Source organism: Bidens hawaiensis, unplaced genomic scaffold (assembly GCF_021521415.1).
Source record: "Bidens hawaiensis isolate Kalapana, Puna unplaced genomic scaffold, B.hawaiensis_p1.1 tig00066027_1, whole genome shotgun sequence".
In the NCBI taxonomy this organism is placed as follows: Eukaryota; Viridiplantae; Streptophyta; class Magnoliopsida; order Asterales; family Asteraceae; genus Bidens; species Bidens hawaiensis.
The window spans coordinates 8,842-31,711 of NW_027506592.1; the positions used below are offsets into that span (position 1 = coordinate 8,842).

Here is a 22,870-nt window from a genome sequence, read left to right on the forward strand (position 1 = left end):
ATAGTTTCAGTCTAGTTTCGATCATCTTCCGGATCAGGTTTCGATTATCCTCAATCCAACCGAAATCTGGCCGACCCTAGAAGAAACCAAAAACATAATTTACTAGGAGATAAAAACAACATCATTTTGAGAATTAGATAGAAGAATTATATTAAGCCAAAAACTCAGAACTTTCTTCATATGTCTTGTCTCTCAGCCGTATTTCTTTTAAAATTAAATAAAAAGCCAAAGACGTTGACACACACAACTACACCCAACCCAAACGCCGACCCAAGAACAACAACAAAAAAACCCATCTTTTATTCTCCAATTCTGAATTCATACATAATTCTTTTAAGGGTAAGCTCTCTGTTTTTTTTAATTAATTAATTCTTGATCATGGGTTTTCAATTTCATCGATTTGGGTATTTCCCCTTCGAATTACACAACCGATTACTTGAATTTCAATTCTATTTGTTTCAATTTTATAAATTCTAATTTGTTTTTTGGTCTTTTACTCTTTTAGGGTTTAGGCTTCAAGAAATGTCAAATAATAATGCAGCAGCAACAGCAGCAGCATGCGCAGAAAGGGCAACAAGTGATTTGTTGATCGGTCCAGATTGGGCGATTAATATTGAGCTATGTGATCTTATTAATATGGATCCTGGGTATGACTTATTTTCCTTTTTGGGTTTAATTTTGCTTGTTAGTTCAGTTTTTTATTTTAAAGTAACATTTTTTATGCATAGTTAACTACTTTTGTTGCTGAAAAATCTTTAAATGGATGAGTATATAGTAGAAGTTTGATGGCTTTAAATGGATTTTGGTCATCTTGCCTTGTAAATTATTATTTTTTCCTTTTAAATAATTACTAATATTTTTATGGGTGAAAGTTTAATATGATGGTAGTTTTTGTTTATTAATTTCAAGTTGGATTTTTTTAGTAATATTATCATTCGGTGGCTGAAGAAATCTTTAAAATGATGATTATAAGTAGAAATCTGAGGGTTTTAAAGGGATTTTGTTCATCTTACCTTGTAAATTCTTTTCCCATTTAACTAATTTGCACCAGTTTTATGGAGATGGTAATCAGTTTGTCACTTCTGTTTATTAATTTCAAGTCATAATTTTTAATTTGTAGTTAGTATTTTGTGGCTGAAAGTCTTTAAGATGATTATATTGTAGAAATTTTCTAGGATTTTAAATGTGTTACAGCAGGATTTAGTCATCTTATCTTGTTAATTCTTCCAGGATTTTTCTTGATTTAGTGATTATATGTCTTTGTTATCTGCTTAATTTGCAGGCAAACGAAAGATGCTCTGAAAGTGTTAAAGAAACGGGTCAGGAACCAAAATCCAAAAATTCAGCTCCTAGCTCTTTTTGTATGTGTTTCATATTTAATCATTTTCATAATATTTGTTACTTGTTTAAAAGTAACTACTTTGTCAATAAACTTGTTTTTAATGTTGTAATATCTGAACTAGGTTTTGGAAACTCTGACTAAAAACTGTGGGGAGAACGTATTTCAGCAGATTGTTGAGCATGACATTTTACATGATATGGTCAAAATTGTGAAGAAAAAGGTGTGTTATTTGCTTTTTTGATGATGTGTTTTCGTTTTTTACAGTTAATATCTTTTTGTTACTAAGTTAACTCATAATTATGATGTATAGCAGCCAGATTTAAATGTACGGGAAAAGATTCTTATTTTGATTGACACTTGGCAAGAAGCTTTAGGGGGTCGTGGGGGAAGGTATCCACAATACTATGAAGCATACAATGAACTGAAGGTGATTGGTAAATGTATTTTGTACTCGGGTGATAGTAATTGTTGGAATAATAAATTTACGAAGAGTTATATTTTCATGTTTAATATGTTTGTTAAGGTATCACCAGGAAATATAGAAAAACTATTTTTGGAAGATTACGGTGATAAAACTGGCATTTAAGGTTTAAGAAAATCAGTGTTTTAATTAAGCTTGGTAAAACAGTCCGGTTGGGTAACGTGTCAAAAAACAGGTTTTGGTCAAAACTAGTCATTGTAAAATAGTATCAGTTTGTTTCGGGTCAAATAGGGCTTTGACCAAAATTGGCTCGGATTGAAACGTGTCATTTCCGGAAAAAAGGTACCAAAATGGATTCACGTGCTATATAGGTTTTAATGAATAGATCATGAAATAGTAACCAAATTCAATAAAGTCTCTTGTACGTTTTTTTTCCTAAACTATAAGAAACACTCAAGTTACAATATTATTCCATTTTTGTGTATTTTTTTGTAATTGTTTAAATTGAATAACCTAAACGGAACAATTAAGAAACCTGGTTAGTATCTGTAGTGACTTCTTTTCGTTACATTTACCTCTCATTTTTAGGTTAATCTTGAAAAGAATAATTACTAAACAGTAACCAAGTTTCATGCCTGCCCCATTTATTTGACCTACTCTTTTAACATTTTAAAAAGTTTCACAACAATCGAACAATATTGAAACTCGAGTGGTTTTGTTATTATTATAACATTTGAGTTACTTCAATGAGACTCTGAAGAAACTTATTTACTAGTAAAATATTTTATAATATTAACGTACGTTCCATTATTGAATAATTTACAGTCTGCAGGAGTTGACTTTCCACCACGAGGAGAGAACAGCGTGCCACTATTTACACCACCGCAAACTCACCCTATTGTCCACCCTACTTCACCATATGAAGAAGCAGCTATTCAAGCATCCCTTCAGACTGAGGCTCCTGCACTCGGGTATATTACTTTTAAAATGATCAACAAACTTTCACACATGTGTTTATTACGGTCAAACTGTTGGTTTGTGCAGCTTATCGGAAATCGTAAATGCAGAAGGAATAGCTGATGTGTTAATGGATATGCTTAGTGCCTTGGATCCCAAGAATCGTGATGTAAAAACTTATTTACTAAAAAAGTTTTTTTCACAATTTTTTAAATTTATTTCTGATATTCTGTGTTTACTTGTGGCAGGGGGTAAAGGAAGAATTGATTGTTGACCTTGTTGACCAGTGTCGTTCTTACCAACAACGTGTCATGACACTCATAAACACTACAACGTAAGCGACTATAATTATTTTTATATTTAGTAATGTACCAGAATATATAAGTTGGCGTTTCTGCTAGGCCTATAAATGAACTGAACATTTGGTTTTGAGTTTGGTGAGAAGTTCGTTTATTTAATAAATAAACCAGCATGAGCAAACTTTTTGGTTCACTTAATTAACTGAACGAATATGAACACATATTCTGTTCGTTCATTTATGTTCGTGGACGTTTGTTTATGTTATTGAGGTTCGTTCATTTATGTTCGTTGCTTTAAGTTTGTTTAAGTTCCTTCTTTGACGTTCGTTTATATATTTATTTGAACTTTTTAGACCTTTTACATTTTAGTCTGATTTTAAGAAACTAAAATGTTATGCGTTACAATTTCGGCGCTCGGTTATTTTCGTTCATATATGTTCGTGAACAGTTCATTTGCACTATTAACTAACGAACAACACGTTCATTTTCAAAAGAACTAACATGAACAAGAAAACGATGTTTGTTTCGGTCGTTTGTTCATTTAAAATCAAACGAACAAACAAAAACATGCTTCGTTCGTGTTCCTTCCATACGTTTACAAGTCTGCTTTCTGCTTCATTTTCCAAGTTTGACTGTCATATTTCTAACTTTATTTATCCTATTTTCAGAGATGAAAAGCTTCTAGGTAAGGGTTTGACTTTAAACGATACTTTGATGCGTGTTCTTAGTCGCCATGATGATATTGCCAAGGGTGTGGGCTCCACTCAGCCCGTGGGGACCCCTGCAACAGAAAGTCCAGTTGCACCTCTTGTGAATGTAACTCACGATGATGACGAGTCTGATGATGATTTTGGTCATTTGGCACATCGGTAAGTATATTTTCTTTCCTTTCTATCCGTATAGATTTTATTAATAATTCACATATTAAATATGATTACAAAAACGTCTTTATTAATTGTTGTGTTGCTTTTAGCTTCAACTATTTAACGCAAATCAATATATTTTTAAGCATTAAATCTATAGGGGAGGGTTCATGAGAAGACCACAAAGTTACGAGTAATCAGAGAAAACGACTACCAACCAATCACTTTTTTTTTCATTTCTTATAATTATAAGGTTCATATTGTAAGAAAAACTTAAAAAAGTGTACCTAGCTCACGAAGTTACATATATGTCACTCACGAAGTTACATATGCGTATCTCATACGAGGTCATGTATGTAGTTTACTAGTTTTACATATATGAAACTGGCTAACCACACAGAGTTTTTATTTTTGGCAAAGATTAATAAGATAAAGAATGAAAAAATGAAAAAAAAAAACATTTAAGTGGTTTTCTCAAAGTTTATGATATTACAAGTTCTCATGATCCCTTCTCTAAATCTGTATTTTGCTATTAGATAAAAACATTAAATCAAATGAACTAAAACATGTTTTTCGTGTATAAGGGGACAAAACCGGAACCAAAAGGCTACAAAAGCCGAACCACCGCATGTGGCCCCACATCTACCACCTCCACCATCATCAAAGAGGCCTATTAGTTTTGATTCCGGCATGATGTTTGACTATCTTAGCGGCAACACATACACCTCTAAATCATCATCGCCGCCGCCGCCGCCAGCAAAACCATCTTCCCTACCGCCTATTTCAGATGATTACATTAATCCAACCGCAACACTTTTCACTTCTAAACCCTCTTATCCTGAGCCTTCATATCCTGAACCTTCATATCCTAAACCCACATATCCTGAACCCTCATACCCTGAGCCTTCGTATCCTGAACCCTTTTATCCTGAGCCCTCTTATCCTGAACCCACATATGCTAAACCGTCTTATGACAGCTTGGCGGGTCAGACTAAGAATCTTTCTCTTAATTCTAAACCGCCGCCCAAAAAGGAAAAACCAGAAGACGCTTTGTTTAAGGACCTTGTGGATTTTGCGAAAGCCAAATCGTCAACGTCTTCGACTTCTTCGTACCCGAATAGATCGTTCTGATTGAGTGAGGTGGTACATTTGTTTGAAGTATAAATCATTTAGTTCATGTGTTTGATATTGTGTTTTATAAGTAGAAAGTAAAGATTTGTGGTGTGGAATAAGATGGATTTGTGGACTTGTGTTTTGGTTTTATGAGTGCATGTAAATGAGTTTTATGGTGTGATTATTGTATACTGAAATACCTTGTTAATAATATCATGCTACACTACCACCTAGTTTTGTGAGTGGATTTTTCATATCTTTCTCATACCCTACCGTAGCTTTGTTATTGGTGAGATTTATTAAGTACGATATTGATGAGTTGATCTCTGTGGTGTGACCATAGAGACACTTTTTATTTATTTTATTTGTTTTTTTATTTTTTATATCTTTTTAACCTTTTTTACTTTTACAAGATAAGAAATCACTTGCACAAAGTTGATATTTGATTTATGATTTATAAATATAAATAGTGATACAAGAATTGTTTGTAATTGTTGTTCACGTACAACTTGGTTATAAAGCTTTTGGTTGGAATCAGGTTTTGAATTTTGATAGTAAAAGAATATTGAAAGTAAATCTCCTAGTGGTTCAGGTAGTAAGCATTAATTTATTGTTTTCTTTTTATATTTTGCATATTCATGTGATATCTCGTTATTGATATTGCTGGAGTTTGGTACTTGTTTAGGAATATGGTTGGTGACTATGACATTAATACATTTTATTCTAGTCAACTTAATTGCAAGTCTTGATTTGTGTTACTTTAGGAGTGAATATATTACAACTTTTAAATTTTAATGACATTTCCTTTTTGACCCACGTATGCTAAACCGTCTTAATTTTATAAATTTTTACATAATTATAGTCTAAAAGTTGGTTCAGATCAGAGTAAAGTAGTAAAGTGACCAAAATGGGTGTCAGTCGGGGACTCGGGGTTAAAGGAGCTGATCATATGATTCGTTTATTCGTTCAAACAGTAGCGTATTGTTAAACGTATTGTTTTCGATAAGTTGTCTTCATTTCCTGGGCAAAACACTGAAGTTAAGGAGGGTTTAGTTGTGCATAATGGTTCAGGTGAGTTCTTATGTGAACAGAAGTACACGAAACACGGTTTTGAAAGTTGATAGCATGCACTAGTATATTAAGATTAATAATACTTGCACGAGTTTGTACAATTAACACATGTGAGTTTTGTTACTTAGTTATTCTCATCACTTGTTTCACTATGTGTATTCATGTTTATTTGTGAGTTTAGCTTTCAGACCTGCGGGTAAGGTTGTGTTTATTTTTGCTTATAAGATCTGCAAGGAGCCTATATTTGCGGGCGCGCAGACATAAGCTTTTGAAGACTGTTTGTTTAAAAAAAAAGATCTGAAAACTGTTTTTGTGGTCTTAAAAAATAAGTTTTTTTCAACATCTTCACACTTCTTCGCACTTCTTAACATCATACCAAGTAGTATTCCAAGTAGTTAGTGGTTTATGTCGTGACCTAGATAAATATACTTGTGTCAGATAACTTGTAATGGCATGAGTTCTGAAAGTGTTGAATATATGCCTTGTTTTCCTGTTTAGCTTAGAACTCAGCCAACTTAATCTGACTTGTTTGTATATATTTCATGGAGGTTATGTGTCACCGTAATATTTGTTGGCTATTGGCAAATGGTCTCTTTGGATATGATTATATTGAAAATTTAAGTTATTGTTTATTCTGATTTCAGTAATTCCAAATTTTCAATATGTCATATGCTTGGGTTTAGGGTGTGACAACAAATTGTTGTCTTATATTACATTCATTTTTAACTTATATAGTTTTTCTTATTGTATATTTGGAGGTGCATATATATTATCTAAATCGATCAAATAAAAGTTGATATATAACACTACAAAATAAATTGGAGTTTCACCAATGGTTAAATTCTTCATTAATCTGGCGGTAAACGTTGCTACTTCGTTGATTAATATAGCTGTGGGTAATTTGATTTATGACAAACTACTAATACATATGTTACGTACTGAAAGATCACCAATGAGTTACTTTACCAATGAAACACTGAAAACTTAAATTCTTTGTGTATGCTCCAGTTTGTTAGCATATAATTAAAGAAATAGTTTAAATACACATGCATATGTACACATGTTTAGTTAATTAGTCATCATTTCATTGCTAATTTGTATAGTATTTTGTTTTCTTTAACACGCAATTATAAATAGATAAATAAATTTGAACATACATAGGTACACAAGCAACAAATTAAAAATATTATTGACTTACACGATAAAATGGTGTGTTTATACAATAATCAATAAATATCTGGAGAATGAAAAATAACTACTGTTTAGCAATTGGAACCATATTTCAAAAGTTACTTAAGATCCCGAATTTTCTTTTTATCTCTTTCACTCCATTTTCTTGGCCCTTAATTTTCTCTTCTTTTATCTGTTTCATTATCAAAACAAAAAATTACTTACTTTAGTTTCTAATTGTTAATTAGTGATTTAAAACACATTATGAAGATATACCTTTCTTTTGAGTCACAACATAATTAATAATCTTCTCCCCAAGAAGTGAATGATAAAACATCTCACACATATATTTATTGTAAGGCCCCGAACCCGGTAGCCCTACTTTAGCGTCGGATTTACTCATAAACACAGTTCTTCAATCAGAGTTTATTAAAACTTTTCGCGGAATATAAAACATCAATCATTTGTTACAAAACGTTAAACTTTTTCTTTGATACCATAACACAAAACTTTATATTTAAAACATCTTTACTTCTTTCTTCAGATGCCAGCCGTTCAATCCATGCCGTGTGTCGTCCTCATGCTAACTCTGTAATCAGCTCACCTGCGTGCATACTAAAAGTCAGCTACGCTGAGTGAGTTCTAGTTAATCGAACGCCATACAATACATACACATACATACATATCCGTAGATACATATCCATACTTCACTAGTTACCCTTCTGTTCTACATACACACTTACTACCATACATACACACATATTTATAACCACTAACCTCAGTCTACCGTGAGTACGTTCATAGTCCGCCGTCTATACCTGTACTCAAGGTCGTGAACACGTAAAAGGTCCGCGGTCCTTACCTATGTTCACCCTTTATGGTACGTGCAAGGTCCGCAGTCCTTCCCTATACCATCCTACATCCACAACACGTACAAGGTCCACAGTCCTCCCCTATGTTGCAACCTAAACCATAGCACGTACGAGGTCCGCAGTCCTCCCCTATGCTACCACAATACAACTACAGCACGTATAAGGTCCACAGTCCTTTCCTATGCTGATGCCTATCTATAATACGTATAAGGTCCGCAGTCCTTAACTACGTTGTCGTCTATTATCTGTAACGCGTATAAGGCCCACCGTCCCTATCTACGTTTACGTCTATCATCTACTTTACGTATAAGGCCCGCAGTCCTTAACTACGTTTACATCTATCATCTACTTTACGTATAAGGCCCGCAGTCCTTAACTACGCCATCACCAGCCGAGTCTATGTCCGACAAAAGCTAGAGGGATTTGCCATCCTAACTTACTATGTCGAACGTAGAACTCACATACCATTCGTGTAACTGCATACACCTACTTCACATATACAATAATTACATCATAGCATAAGAACACCCTAGGCGTTCTTTACATCATTCATTTAACAACCATACCTCTTGTCGATACGTGCAATATCCGAAGATCGTTCACGCCCCGACAAGTATTCATTTGTAATGTTCATACATCTTCGATGTATAATATTCGTACCTTTATTTTTGACCTGACAGTACGCGCAATATCCGAAGATCGTTCGCGTACCGACAAGCAACCATTCATATCCATCACATATATCACATATGGCATACACTTATCACTTAGGATAAATGTATTAACAACACATCGAGTATGCACACAGCCCCGAAAACATAACACATAAATGGGGCTAGAAACTCACCTGGATCCTGTTACGCTCGCCGTTGATTGTAATTCCTTTCTTTAACTGGGCTCGGCTAACTGTATAATATTTACACATATCAATTACTGCTACTACTATTACTACTACTCATTTTCGATAACCGCCTTAACACATTTTCCATTAGGTTTTTAATTTATTTCATAAACGAACTTCACTTCAGGCGAATCTTGGAAACAACTTGGTTCTGGCTTGATTCGATCGAATAGGAACACGTTCGATCGAATACAACACGTTCGATCGAATAGGAACATGTTCGATCAAACAGGAACACGTTCGATCGAATAGGAACACGTTCGATCGAATACAACACTCATTCGATCGAATACAAAACTCATTCGATCGAATGAGTTGGAGACCATTCGGTTGCTTCCCTATTCGGTCGACTGGACTTGTTCGATCTACGCATTCGATCGAATGGACTGATTCGATCGACTGGTTCGATCGAATGAGTCTGATTCGACTCCTTCAAGCTGGGCGACGGAGAAACCCACGGGTTTTCCAGATTTTCCAGATTTTTGACCCAAAATCGAAGTTTTTGACATGGAAATGCTCGGGATTGAAAGGGCTATCGATTCCTAGTACTTTTAAACACAAAAGCTTGCATTTTGACACCAAAACAAGGCGGTTTTTGACCCGAAAACTCAAGTTACGTTTTTGCTCGATTTGAGGCCGAAATGGTTATGAAAACGGATGATTTTCGAGAGGGACTTACCAAAAACGATTAGGAACAAGATTGTGGACTCGGATTTGTGATTTGAGAACTTTCTCTCTCTAGCTTCTCTCTCTAGAAATGAGAGTGTTTGGGTGGGTGTAAGTGAAGGAAGATGGTGAAAAATGGTGGAAGTGTCAAGAACTTTCGTTTATATACTACGGGTTTGGTTAGGCTCGGGTTGGCTTCCTACGGGTCGAGGCAGGCCGAGTTCATAAAATAACTAAGCCCAAGACCCGTTCCTTACTCGACATTAATAATTAAAAACGCGAAATCACTAACACCACTTTCTTTATTCAACATTATAAATTTTAGGATGTTACAAGTCTTCCCTCCTTAAAGAGGTTTCGTCCCCGAAACCTAACTTATTCCCTATAAAAGGAAAACTTCTTACATTTACACGTTTTATAGAAATGCCTTCGCTTTCTGAGTTACCCTTCCTACTTCCGACTTTACAGCCATCGAATGGTGGTCATGTGTTTTAGCTATTTAAGGTAGCTTGTCCATGAGACCCTCGATGCACCAAGACTCATCTCATCCTTCTAAGGGTTTCGATTAGTACTTTTAACACTATTGTCTAAAACAACATTTCACCATAACATAATAATCATTCTTAACCAAACTCAAAATAATTACACGCCACAGATAAACATAAGTTTTAGACCTTAACACAAAACAAGTTCTTAAGCAAATGTAATTTAATAAAACCATTGCATGAGCAATTATTCCTTCATCAGGTGTTCCTCTCTGCAGTTTCCCAAAGTCTTCATCCTTTCGCACCTACCGCCCCTGATTCCTTGCAATCCCTAGCCATGTGGTCAGCTTTTCCGCATTTGAAGCACCTTGGACGATCAGGGCATTCTCGAGAATAATGCCCACTCTTTCCACACCGATAGCACCTGTCTGTCCCAGTCTTGCATTCTCCCAGGTGCACTTGCCCACACGTCTTACATGCATCCTTGTTCCCAACCTTGGCCTTCCTCTCATCAGTTGTTGTCACCATCTCGCCAGACCGCTTAGCAGAGGTAGCCCATTTCTTCTCCTTCTTTTCCCCCACCACCACATCGTCCTCAGCCAGGTCAGCATAAACCACTTCTGCGAGTTCAACAGCAGAGTCAAAAGTAGCAGGTTTATTTGCCCTGACCAACATGCGGACTTTTTGTGGCAATCCCCTCACATAACATTTGATTCTTTTGACCTCAGTGTCAACCATATCAGGCACCAATCTAGATAGTCGGCTGAATTCAGTAGTATACTCACGATGCGTCATCATACCGGCCTTCAAATTCAGGAACTTCATCTCCGTCCTTTCAACCTCTGCATCTGCACAGAACTTCTTCATCACCAACTCTTTCAGATCGTCCCATCTCAACGCCTTGATCTCATCCCTAGTCTTTCTCTGCTCCACACTTTCCCACCAATACATAGCTTCTTCCACAAATGACTGAGTAGCATAACCCACAGCTTGGTCGGGACGGCATTCGCTAATGCGGATAACCTTGTCCATAGTGGTTATCCATTGGAGAGTAGCGATTGCGTCTCCCAACCCAGTCAGCTTCGGCGGGTCGCATCCTTTGAAGGACTTATAGCTGCACCCACCTTGTCCTCTTCTCCTATCATCGACTTTCACAGACTTATCCTCGCTCGAGGCCCCTCTTTCTCCTTCCCCAACCTCCTTACCATCACCCCCTGCCCCTTCAGCAGTTCGCTCACGGCTTCCAGCAGATCCTTCGGGATTCAGGTTCTTCACAGCAGCAACTACAGCTTGAACAATGGCTGCTTGAACTGCAGGGCTAAGTTGAACTTCTTCATTGTTGTTCTGGTCTCCTCCAGCTGCGCTTCCTTCATCTTCGGTGTGGGAAGCTTCTTCTACCGAGGGTTGCCGGACAAGACGAGGCCTGCCACGACGTCCTGTGCGACCCCCAGTTCCCACAAATTCTCCAGCTCCAGCCATCCGTATTCTAAAAGGGAAAAACACAAACATCATCACTCAAGGAACTATTTAGTACAAGGATAGTAAGGCTAACAGGTAATAACAGTGGCCAGTTGTGATTAGCTGATCACGTTACCTTCCGTGTCCTATACACTTCCCTTTATGAGTCTATTTGTGCTGGTTCTACTTAAGCAGTTTGTCAAATCAAACAATCAATTATTCCTATCCCTGACGTTCACATATCTTTCCTTTCTCATTAACATATATCATTTAATCATATACCTTACCTTTACTGATCTTGCTTGAGCGACACATGGCATTCTTGAACTGGCATCTTCTTTCCTTTCTTACTTAAATCCCATTTTCTGTTCGAGTCTAAGCATGTAGGATGCTTAAATCTCTCGAACTTATGCTCTGATACCAACTTGTAAGGCCCCGAACCCGGTAGCCCTACTTTAGCGTCGGATTTACTCATAAACACAGTTCTTCAATCAGAGTTTATTAAAACTTTTCGCGGAATATAAAACATCAATCATTTGTTACAAAACGTTAAACTTTTTCTTTGATACCATAACACAAAACTTTATATTTAAAACATCTTTACTTCTTTCTTCAGATGCCAGCCGTTCAATCCATGCCGTGTGTCGTCCTCATGCTAACTCTGTAATCAGCTCACCTGCGTGCATACTAAAAGTCAGCTACGCTGAGTGAGTTCTAGTTAATCGAACGCCATACAATACATACACATACATACATATCCGTAGATACATATCCATACTTCACTAGTTACCCTTCTGTTCTACATACACACTTACTACCATACATACACACATATTTATAACCACTAACCTCAGTCTACCGTGAGTACGTTCATAGTCCGCCGTCTATACCTGTACTCAAGGTCGTGAACACGTAAAAGGTCCGCGGTCCTTACCTATGTTCACCCTTTATGGTACGTGCAAGGTCCGCAGTCCTTCCCTATACCATCCTACATCCACAACACGTACAAGGTCCACAGTCCTCCCCTATGTTGCAACCTAAACCATAGCACGTACGAGGTCCGCAGTCCTCCCCTATGCTACCACAATACAACTACAGCACGTATAAGGTCCACAGTCCTTTCCTATGCTGATGCCTATCTATAATACGTATAAGGTCCGCAGTCCTTAACTACGTTGTCGTCTATTATCTGTAACGCGTATAAGGCCCACCGTCCCTATCTACGTTTACGTCTATCATCTACTTTACGTATAAGGCCCGCAGTCCTTAACTACGTTTACATCTATCATCTACTTTACGTATAAGGCCCGCAGTCCTTAACTACGCCATCACCAGCCGAGTCTATGTCCGACAAAAGCTAGAGGGATTTGCCATCCTAACTTACTATGTCGAACGTAGAACTCACATACCATTCGTGTAACTGCATACACCTACTTCACATATACAATAATTACATCATAGCATAAGAACACCCTAGGCGTTCTTTACATCATTCATTTAACAACCATACCTCTTGTCGATACGTGCAATATCCGAAGATCGTTCACGCCCCGACAAGTATTCATTTGTAATGTTCATACATCTTCGATGTATAATATTCGTACCTTTATTTTTGACCTGACAGTACGCGCAATATCCGAAGATCGTTCGCGTACCGACAAGCAACCATTCATATCCATCACATATATCACATATGGCATACACTTATCACTTAGGATAAATGTATTAACAACACATCGAGTATGCACACAGCCCCGAAAACATAACACATAAATGGGGCTAGAAACTCACCTGGATCCTGTTACGCTCGCCGTTGATTGTAATTCCTTTCTTTAACTGGGCTCGGCTAACTGTATAATATTTACACATATCAATTACTGCTACTACTATTACTACTACTCATTTTCGATAACCGCCTTAACACATTTTCCATTAGGTTTTTAATTTATTTCATAAACGAACTTCACTTCAGGCGAATCTTGGAAACAACTTGGTTCTGGCTTGATTCGATCGAATAGGAACACGTTCGATCGAATACAACACGTTCGATCGAATAGGAACATGTTCGATCAAACAGGAACACGTTCGATCGAATAGGAACACGTTCGATCGAATACAACACTCATTCGATCGAATACAAAACTCATTCGATCGAATGAGTTGGAGACCATTCGGTTGCTTCCCTATTCGGTCGACTGGACTTGTTCGATCTACGCATTCGATCGAATGGACTGATTCGATCGACTGGTTCGATCGAATGAGTCTGATTCGACTCCTTCATGCTGGGCGACGGAGAAACCCACGGGTTTTCCAGATTTTCCAGATTTTTGACCCAAAATCGAAGTTTTTGACATGGAAATGCTCGGGATTGAAAGGGCTATCGATTCCTAGTACTTTTAAACACAAAAGCTTGCATTTTGACACCAAAACAAGGCGGTTTTTGACCCGAAAACTCAAGTTACGTTTTTGCTCGATTTGAGGCCGAAATGGTTATGAAAACGGATGATTTTCGAGAGGGACTTACCAAAAACGATTAGGAACAAGATTGTGGACTCGGATTTGTGATTTGAGAACTTTCTCTCTCTAGCTTCTCTCTCTAGAAATGAGAGTGTTTGGGTGGGTGTAAGTGAAGGAAGATGGTGAAAAATGGTGGAAGTGTCAAGAACTTTCGTTTATATACTACGGGTTTGGTTAGGCTCGGGTTGGCTTCCTACGGGTCGAGGCAGGCCGAGTTCATAAAATAACTAAGCCCAAGACCCGTTCCTTACTCGACATTAATAATTAAAAACGCGAAATCACTAACACCACTTTCTTTATTCAACATTATAAATTTTAGGATGTTACATTTATAATCATTTTTTCTTCTTCTTCTTGAAGGAGAAGAATGAGGAACATCCATGACTACAATCACTTTCTCTCCTGCATTCATATTTCATTCGTTACAAACATCTCTTTGTTATAATAATATTATGCAATGTAAAAAATACTCCCTCCTTTCCATTATAAGTGTCTTAATTTGATTTTTCAAGTCTTTCTTATTTAACTTTGATCGACAATATTTTTTTATGTGTTATATAATACTTGATGTAAAATATATAAATGGATTGGGTTTAAAATATATTTTACATTGATATAATTTTCATCAAGTATTATATGACACAAACAAAAATATTTACAGTCAAAGTTGCAAAAAAAAAACTAAAAAAGTCAAACTAGGACACTTATAATGGGACGGAGGGAGTACTTAATTAATGGTATTCAAACCATGACTGCCTACCTCATTGTTGATTGTACATGCATACACATGTGTCACCCGAGGAAACACTTATCTATCTCTTTTAATAAAAGCCTATCACTTTTGCCACTTGTCAATACCATAGCCCCCCTTATCTTTTTCTCAACCAATTTTCATATATGGTCCTTATCTTTTAACTCATTCAATATATGACATTAAAATTATAGGTTTATTCCAACTAAATTCATTACTACATATAATAAGTATTCTTCATATGGATTGACAAGAGACGATTAGTGTTTATTATGGTTTATATTCAAAATAATAAACAATAGACATTCGATTCATAGTATGTGGAATGAGAACAATCAACTTTGACTAAATCCTGATAACGACAGTGGCTAAGGCTTAGCCTTTAATACCTAAAAATACATATGATTTTAAAACTAAAAGTTTTCAGGTTGACCCGAAACCTAGAATTCGGACCCAAGAACTAACCCGAATTACTTCGGTTCAAGTTCTGGTTAAGGGTAAAAGTGACAGCCCTACTTTCAACGATTATATATAAGAATCACTACATTCACATTATGCAACTTTAAATCTTCTAATGTTCTTCTAACTCAGAATAGTCACTATTATTTGAACATGGTTTTAATGTTAGTATGTATTTTTCATTTTCCTGGCAATTACATTCATATGAAACAAACAAATCATTTTGTTATATTTAAATTTTCAGTTTTTATTTTGCTTGATTATACAATTTTTAATTGTAAAATATAAAGTTAATTAAAAAATTTTCATACATAGAATATTAATGACAACAAATTTATCATGATCAATCAATTTCAAATTGTAAAGATTCTAACGATGATCATATCATCAAAGTTCAGGTATATGGTTTTTGAGATAATCAAGTTTTTTTTTTATAAACATGAGCAGATATTCACAAATGACATCATATTAATTGATTAAAAGCTATGATATTTTATGTGTATAAATATTTTTTTGATTAGTATCATAGATATATATATTATCATTTATCTAGAGTTGGTATGTATTTGAAGAACCTTTTTTTTTCACACGGACAACTATATATGGCTATATCAAGAGTTATAAGTACGCCTGTATGTTATTTTATTAATAGTTACAAGCAGACATGGACTAAAGATTTTGATTTTTGATAAACAATGTATACATGCTAATACAATCACAAATGTAATGTAAAAGGAAGTTTTTACCTATTTGTAACATATTTGTGTAATCTTAGTTATGTAATTTATGTAATTTTAATTTAATTGTAATTGTATTAACAATATATAATCAATTTCTTGAATGTATTTCATTTAATGGTCAAGGTTTAAAATTTTAAACAATTACCTGTGTAATACATGGGCCTCAAACTAGTATAGAATATAAACACCATTGTGTTGACAAACGCTAGAACCTTACAAAATCCATAAGTTTCAGAATACTCGTAGTCAACACCTTTTATGAGTATTGTACAACCTTAAATATGTTTTTTGAATCATTTTTTTATTATAAATATATGCTATGGTTTATATTAGACTACCCACAATGTCTTTCAAGGCCGGCATTTTTAAGGTACAAGAGGATGGTGACACATAAACATTATGAAAGATGACAATGGACAGAAAGAGGTCGATTATTAAGAATTAATAATGTAAATAAGTGGAAATAGTTTTGCGAATAAATGTATATCTGAGTTTTATAAATAGAAAATAATGATATATACAAATTAAAGTAAAATTACGTGACGGTAGTACTGTACATGAATGTATGTTTGAACCATGCATTACAGATGCTTCTAACATGGGAAAGTTAACGTACAAACTAAAATATTGTATTAAACATACAAACCAAATAATGTAATTATATATACAAGTAATGTAATTATGTAAAGTAGTTGTTTTGTATGCAGTATTTTATATGTAGTATAATTACACCACTTGTATATATAATTACATTTTTTGATTCACACGTTTAACACGTTAATTTAATTTGTATCTGATCTAAACTCATATCTATTAGTATGTAACAGATTAATTGTTTTAAATATTAAAAATGTATTGAAAAGGTTAAATGATTTTGAATTATTTCGTGTGTCATCACATCAATCTAGCTTTTTTAGTAATATTCTCAGTGTCTAAATACGAGTTTCGGCCCTTTTGATTTACGAGTTTCGGCCCTTTTGTTCAACAATATCTTTCAATGTTAACTCGTAGGATGTTTCTGGCATTTCCTCCACCATCTCCCTCAATTCCTGTTGAGCTCGAGCAATAGCTTGAGCTCTGGATGCCGGTGAAATTTTCCTAGACGGACTATCCAGGGGACTAATAGTCCCCCATAATGGAGGCGAACAGACCTCTGAGTCTTGGTCTGTTGCTTCCGATCTAAACCGGACACCTCCAGCTAGTCCTTCGCGACTAGAACCACTACCACCGCCATTATTCATGTATGGGTAATTGGGTTGGTGATTAAAGTTATGAGTTGGGTGCTCATTCAAGATGTTGTGGAATTTAGGTTTGATATCAAACATGGTTTGTTAGAGACTAGATTGGGTGTGAAATGTGTGTGTGTGAAGACGGGGTGTCATTGTAAAGGAATGGCTTAAATTGCCCGCTTGTGTGTTAAAATAGAAGGAACTTTATTTGATGGCGATTTTATATGATTTGAAATTAAGGACTTCTAGATGCATGGGCGTGAGCGTGAGCGTGAGCATGAGCAATAAGTCAATATGTGGTCTTGCTATCTCCTCCATCAAAATTCACAAAATGCACGGATTTGTTTTGTTATTATGATCTTTTAATTTATTCTTTTTTAAATTATAACATTATTTTTCTTTATAGCTTTTTAATATATATTGTTGTAAGTTTTCATGTGCTAGTTTTTAGCAATTAACTCTATATGTGCATTAAACTGGAATTTTGGTTAAACCGGATTGATTTAAAACTCTAATCAAATTAAGCGAAGTCAAAACCGGTTTAGCCCATAAAACCAATTTTACAAGTGAAAAAGTTCATATTGGTTTAAAACCAAACATACTTAAATGTCCGTCTCTAATTGAGTTGTATGTAATATAATAATCGCTCCGTCTCATTAAAAATGTCATGGTTTGAAAAACACAAAGTTAAAGGGAGATTGAATGATTATTATTTATGTTTATCAAAGGCGATAAGACACGAACACGAAATGTGTATACCTGTACACGGCACAAAAACTTATCGTGTACCTGTATCCCAAACACGAACACGAACTTGTTACTACCTTATATACACGATAAGAGCTGGTTAGAAACACATATTTGACAACTTGTTTAGTAAAACAAAAGTCGAAGAGGGAATGTTCGTGAGTGGTTATGGCTAAGAAACAGAAGGTGGGAATGTTTTAGGAATTTAGAGTTTAGGATAACTTAGAATTTTTATATTTTATATATATATATATATATATATATATATATATATATAATTTGATTATAAAAATATAACCAGGTACTTAACATGTACTTTACAGGTACACATGTATTTTACCTGTTTAGACACGAAAATTAACAGGTAAATTCGTGTATACCTGTTTAATACACAAAAATTGTTAAGGCCTTACCTGTTACCCGTTAGATTCGTCTAAGTACATGTCGTGTATTTGTGTCTCGTGTATGCATTGCCATCCCTACCATCAATATTGTTTATTAATGTTAACTGCGTGTGTTTAAGGGTAAACTTGGAAATTGACTAATAAATTTTGAAAGTAAACATTTGTAATGGAACAAATAAATAGAGATATAAACACTTTTGATGGGACGGATGAAGTATTTAAAATTAATATATATATATATATATATATATATATATATAATATATATATATTAAAAAGGATTCAATTCTCCTTACAAATTCATTATTCAATTTTTTAATATTTTATTAATTATTAATTATAACCACTAAAACAATAACTATAATTCCATAAATAAATAAATATGATGATATTTATTTATTTTATTTTTATTTCAATTAATTAAAATATTTAACAAACTATATTTTTAAACACTAAAATAAGGCAATTGTCGGCTTTGCATGTTTTGTTTGTCGGTTAATCATTCTCTTAAAATTTGCTTTCATATTTTTTATTGTTCCTCATTACAATGAGTGAAACTTTTTTCATGATTTGAAAATATCTCATCACGTGGTTTTATATTCGCGTTTCAACGTTTTGATACTTTCCCTTTAAAATATTTTTTTGGCTTACTATTTATGTTTACGAATTTGTTGGTACCGTTGATACTAATTGAATTTGTGTTGGTTTGTAGCTATAACATGCCGGGTAGTTTTGTTCTACATATGATAATTTGTTGTATTTTGACATTAAAAGATTTATTTATTTGTTTAGTTTCGATATCATAACTTGATACAAACTGACTTCGCGTCAACTTGCAGCAAGTTTATGGTTTAACGTTTTTACTTATCTTTTTTTATTCTTTTTTATTCGATTTAACAGTCCCGTCATGAAGCACGGGTTCGTAAGTCTTAATTTAAAAAAACAATACACTACTAATGATAAGTATTACTTACATTCACCACATCCACATCAATTCATCTATTGAATAATATAAGAATTATTTAAAGTGTGATACGACGCTTTCTAATAATTATGCTAGTCCATATTTATATATATTATTTGAGTGAATGTTTTTCAACCACATAAAAAGATAATAATAAACTTATATTAAAATACAAGAAAAAGTAAACTTATGACAAACGTGTATTCAAATTATATAAAACATATAATACAAATTACATATCATGAATAGACTTATATTTTGGAAAAATTACATGGACAGTTCACATAGAATGCTTATTATTAGATTATGATTTTTGCCAGTTTTTCAGAACTTACATATTTAGTCCTAGTAGTTCACTCGTGTCATACATAATTTTTAACACATTGTCCAGATTGACCCAGAATGACCATCAACGATCATCTGGGAAGACCATCAACGACCAGCGGGTGCAGAACAGCGCATAAAGCCAATTTGTTAATCCGTCCTATTTAACCGATTAATACAGCCCCACAACTATATATTATACACTAAATGTGTTAGAAGTCATTTGTATTATAGTATAAGAGATGAATCAAGTTTAGGAATTTTCCAACACTGGCATGGAAAGCGTCTTCGGTATTTTAATTACTGGTTTCTTGTCAATCGAAAATAGAGAAAGCGCTTTAAAAAAATCACTTGTTTCTTTGTTTTTTTAAGGAAGTTTTGTGACGAATATCAACTACGAAAAGAAAAGAAGCATTAATGGTTTAGCCCAAAAAAATGGTAGGTTTATAAGGTAGAAGAGCAATGACTAGAGGACTGATGCAAGAGAATAAGCGATGGACTGATCGGAGAAGAAAGGTTTGTTTGGGGTTGAATCATGATGATGGAGACAACGAATATGCATTCGGGTACATAATAAAAGTCTTTTAACTCGAATGAACCATAATATTGAGTATCAAACTGTAATACACAATTTGGTTAATGATTTACCTTTCAATGGTTTGATTTTGGTATTTAATGATAGATTCGTTCACGGTACGAATAAAACATCAAAACCGAATCGTTGACAACCATGTTCTCAGTTACAGTAGAAACTTGATAAATTAATACTCAATTATTTAATAAACTCTCTAAACTAATATTTTTTGTCGGTCCCGACTCGGGGATAGGGTGCTAAATTGATAATTCGCTAAAATTATAAGATAATACATTTTTGATAATTTCTTTAGACCCCATATAAAATATAAATTAATAATTCATTATATATAGCATATTACATAAATGATTTATGAAAGTTTTTTGAAAAATGACTCAATTGTCTTTTGTTTTTTGTTGAAATCAATTTCCCCTTGATTTATGAAGCCATGTTGTGTGTATGATTTGTTTGTGTTAACCTATTTTGATCTTGTATTTATATAGAAAATATTTTTAATGTCCATAAAGTGATACATTGAACAGAAGTAGCATAATAAGGTAGGAGATTGAAGGTTTCTTTCAAATTGGGTCGTTCATTTGATATACATGCATTGTATACAATAATTAAGTGGAAGCTTGAAAGGTGTTTGTAAACTAAGCATTCTACTATAAATTAATAAAATATTAATTAATATATAAATTAATAATTATTAATTTATCGATTAATTAATAACTCTTTTAATTAATAAATTTTGGTGGTCCCAAGGATATTATTTTATAGAGTTTCTACTGTAGTTCGAAATTGATTTATAAGTAAAAAATCCAGATGGTTTGAAACCAAACCTATTAGGTTTTAATCGGTTTCTATCAATATATATATACTAGTTTTTATCCCTTGTATTACGAAGGTTGTGTTTCTTTTTTTGTGTCTAATATTTATATTTTTTGTATTTTAATTTTATTTATTGTAAGAAAGTTAATAATATACTTAGGTTTTGATGATGAAAAGATTTCACAAATAAATGAGATGTTATAACCCATTTAAAATATATTGGTATGGTAAGACCCATGACTCGCTTATTTTTTTTACTATAAAATTGTTACTTAATATAAAAAATATATTTTTCTTAGTTTTTTTTACCTTTTCCTTTTTTTTTGGCGCACAACATGTATTGTAATTTATTCGCATCCTCATATGTTGTTTTACATTATTCATTTATATTGTTTATATATATATATATATATATATATGTATGTATATATATATAGGATGAGTATCATTACATGGGGAGGGTTATACTAAAAGAAGTAGTTTCTTAGGAAGACTATGAATAAATCATAGCCATTGAATCATATTAATCAATGGTTGAGATTTAAAATTACTAAAAACCGACATAGTTTCCTATAATTACTCTTTCACCACTATAACCGACATAGTTTCTTAGAATTCTTCTTTCATCATATGTTGTAATACCACTTGTCAAAAATCTATTGGTTCTTATCATTCTTAGGAAACTCTTTTTTTTTATTTGAACCATTTTCTCATTACATAACTATTAAATTATTTAAGAACTTGAAGGAACCCTTGAAAATTAACGTTTTTTATATAAAAAAAAATTGTATGTTAATTTATTTGAGTGTAACTTTATCATTGTTTATATATTTATGTACGATTACAATTTTGAAATTTAGTTTTTATACATATCTATGTTTTGTTTTACACCTATGTAAATTGTTAATACACAAATTTTACACATATGTAAACTTGTGATTAATATATGTAATCAAAATTTTTTATATAAATATGATAAAACTAATCTTAAATAATGTTAATGTTAATATGTAAAAAAATTAAAAAAATGTTTGTTTAGAGTTCCTGAGAGTTCTTAACTATTTTAGAGTTCTTAAATGATACTAACCCTATTTATATATATATGTGTGTGTGTGTGTGTGTGTGTGTGTGTGTACGATTAACTAGGGGAGGGTTATACTAAAAAGAAGTAGTTTTCTAAGAAGACTAAGAATAAATCATAGTCATTGGATCATGTTAATCAATGGTTAAGATTTAAAATTACCAAAAACCGACATAGTTTTCTATAATTACTCTTTCACCACTATAACCGACATAGTTTTTTAGAAGTGTTCTTTCACTATAGGTTGTAATGCCACTTGTCAAAAATCTATTGGTTCTTACCATTCTTATGAAACTCTTTCTTTTTATTTGAATATATAATTTTATTTATTGTAAGAAAGTTAATAATATACTTAGGATTTGATGATAAAAATGTTTTACATATAAATGAGATGTTATACCCGTCTTAAAAGTTATATGGGTTTAGTGAGACCCATGACCCACTTATTTTTTTTTTACTGTAAAATTTTTTTTAATTATAAATAATATTTTTTTATAAAAAATGGTAGTATATCCCTATTTTATAGAATTTTTTCATATCAAATATTTGGTGAGATTAATTTTTAATATAATGAGATGTTGTAACCCGTTAAGGACTATCTGAGTGTGGTGAGACCCATACCCATGAATTC

At 33.5% G+C, this 22,870-nt stretch overlaps 1 protein-coding gene across 3 annotated transcripts; it reads left to right on the forward strand.

Annotated features, from left to right (window-relative positions):
* The first annotated feature begins 242 nt into the window (after window positions 1-242).
* LOC143618233 (TOM1-like protein 4) lies at window positions 243-5,249 on the forward strand. Of its 3 annotated transcripts, none has more exons than XM_077090525.1 (10): window positions 243-330; window positions 498-647; window positions 1,283-1,361; window positions 1,464-1,562; window positions 1,653-1,769; window positions 2,589-2,734; window positions 2,808-2,889; window positions 2,969-3,054; window positions 3,688-3,888; window positions 4,467-5,249. In XM_077090525.1, the coding sequence occupies exons 2-10, from the start codon at window positions 523-525 to the stop codon at window positions 5,011-5,013; spliced, it is 1,482 nt and encodes a 493-aa protein (XP_076946640.1). In that variant the 5' UTR covers window positions 243-330; window positions 498-522; the 3' UTR covers window positions 5,014-5,249. The 3 variants fall into 3 exon arrangements, with proteins under 3 accessions (XP_076946640.1, XP_076946639.1, XP_076946641.1); XM_077090524.1 differs by lacking the exon at window positions 243-330 and adding an exon at window positions 364-404 and having other exon boundaries at window positions 506-647; XM_077090526.1 differs by lacking the exon at window positions 243-330 and adding an exon at window positions 364-404 and having other exon boundaries at window positions 506-647; window positions 1,656-1,769.
* The last annotated feature ends 17,621 nt before the right edge of the window (window positions 5,250-22,870 follow it).

Excerpts from the sequence above, each read along its gene's own strand:
- LOC143618233 (XM_077090525.1), top strand. The coding sequence starts at position 523 with ATGTCAAATAATAATGCAGCAGCAACAGCAGCAGCATGCGCAGAAAGG. Across the intron at positions 1,563-1,652 it reads TCAAAATTGTGAAGAAAAAG|CAGCCAGATTTAAATGTACG; the intron begins GTGTGTTATTTG and ends TATGATGTATAG. Across the intron at positions 2,890-2,968 it reads TGGATCCCAAGAATCGTGAT|GGGGTAAAGGAAGAATTGAT; the intron begins GTAAAAACTTAT and ends TACTTGTGGCAG.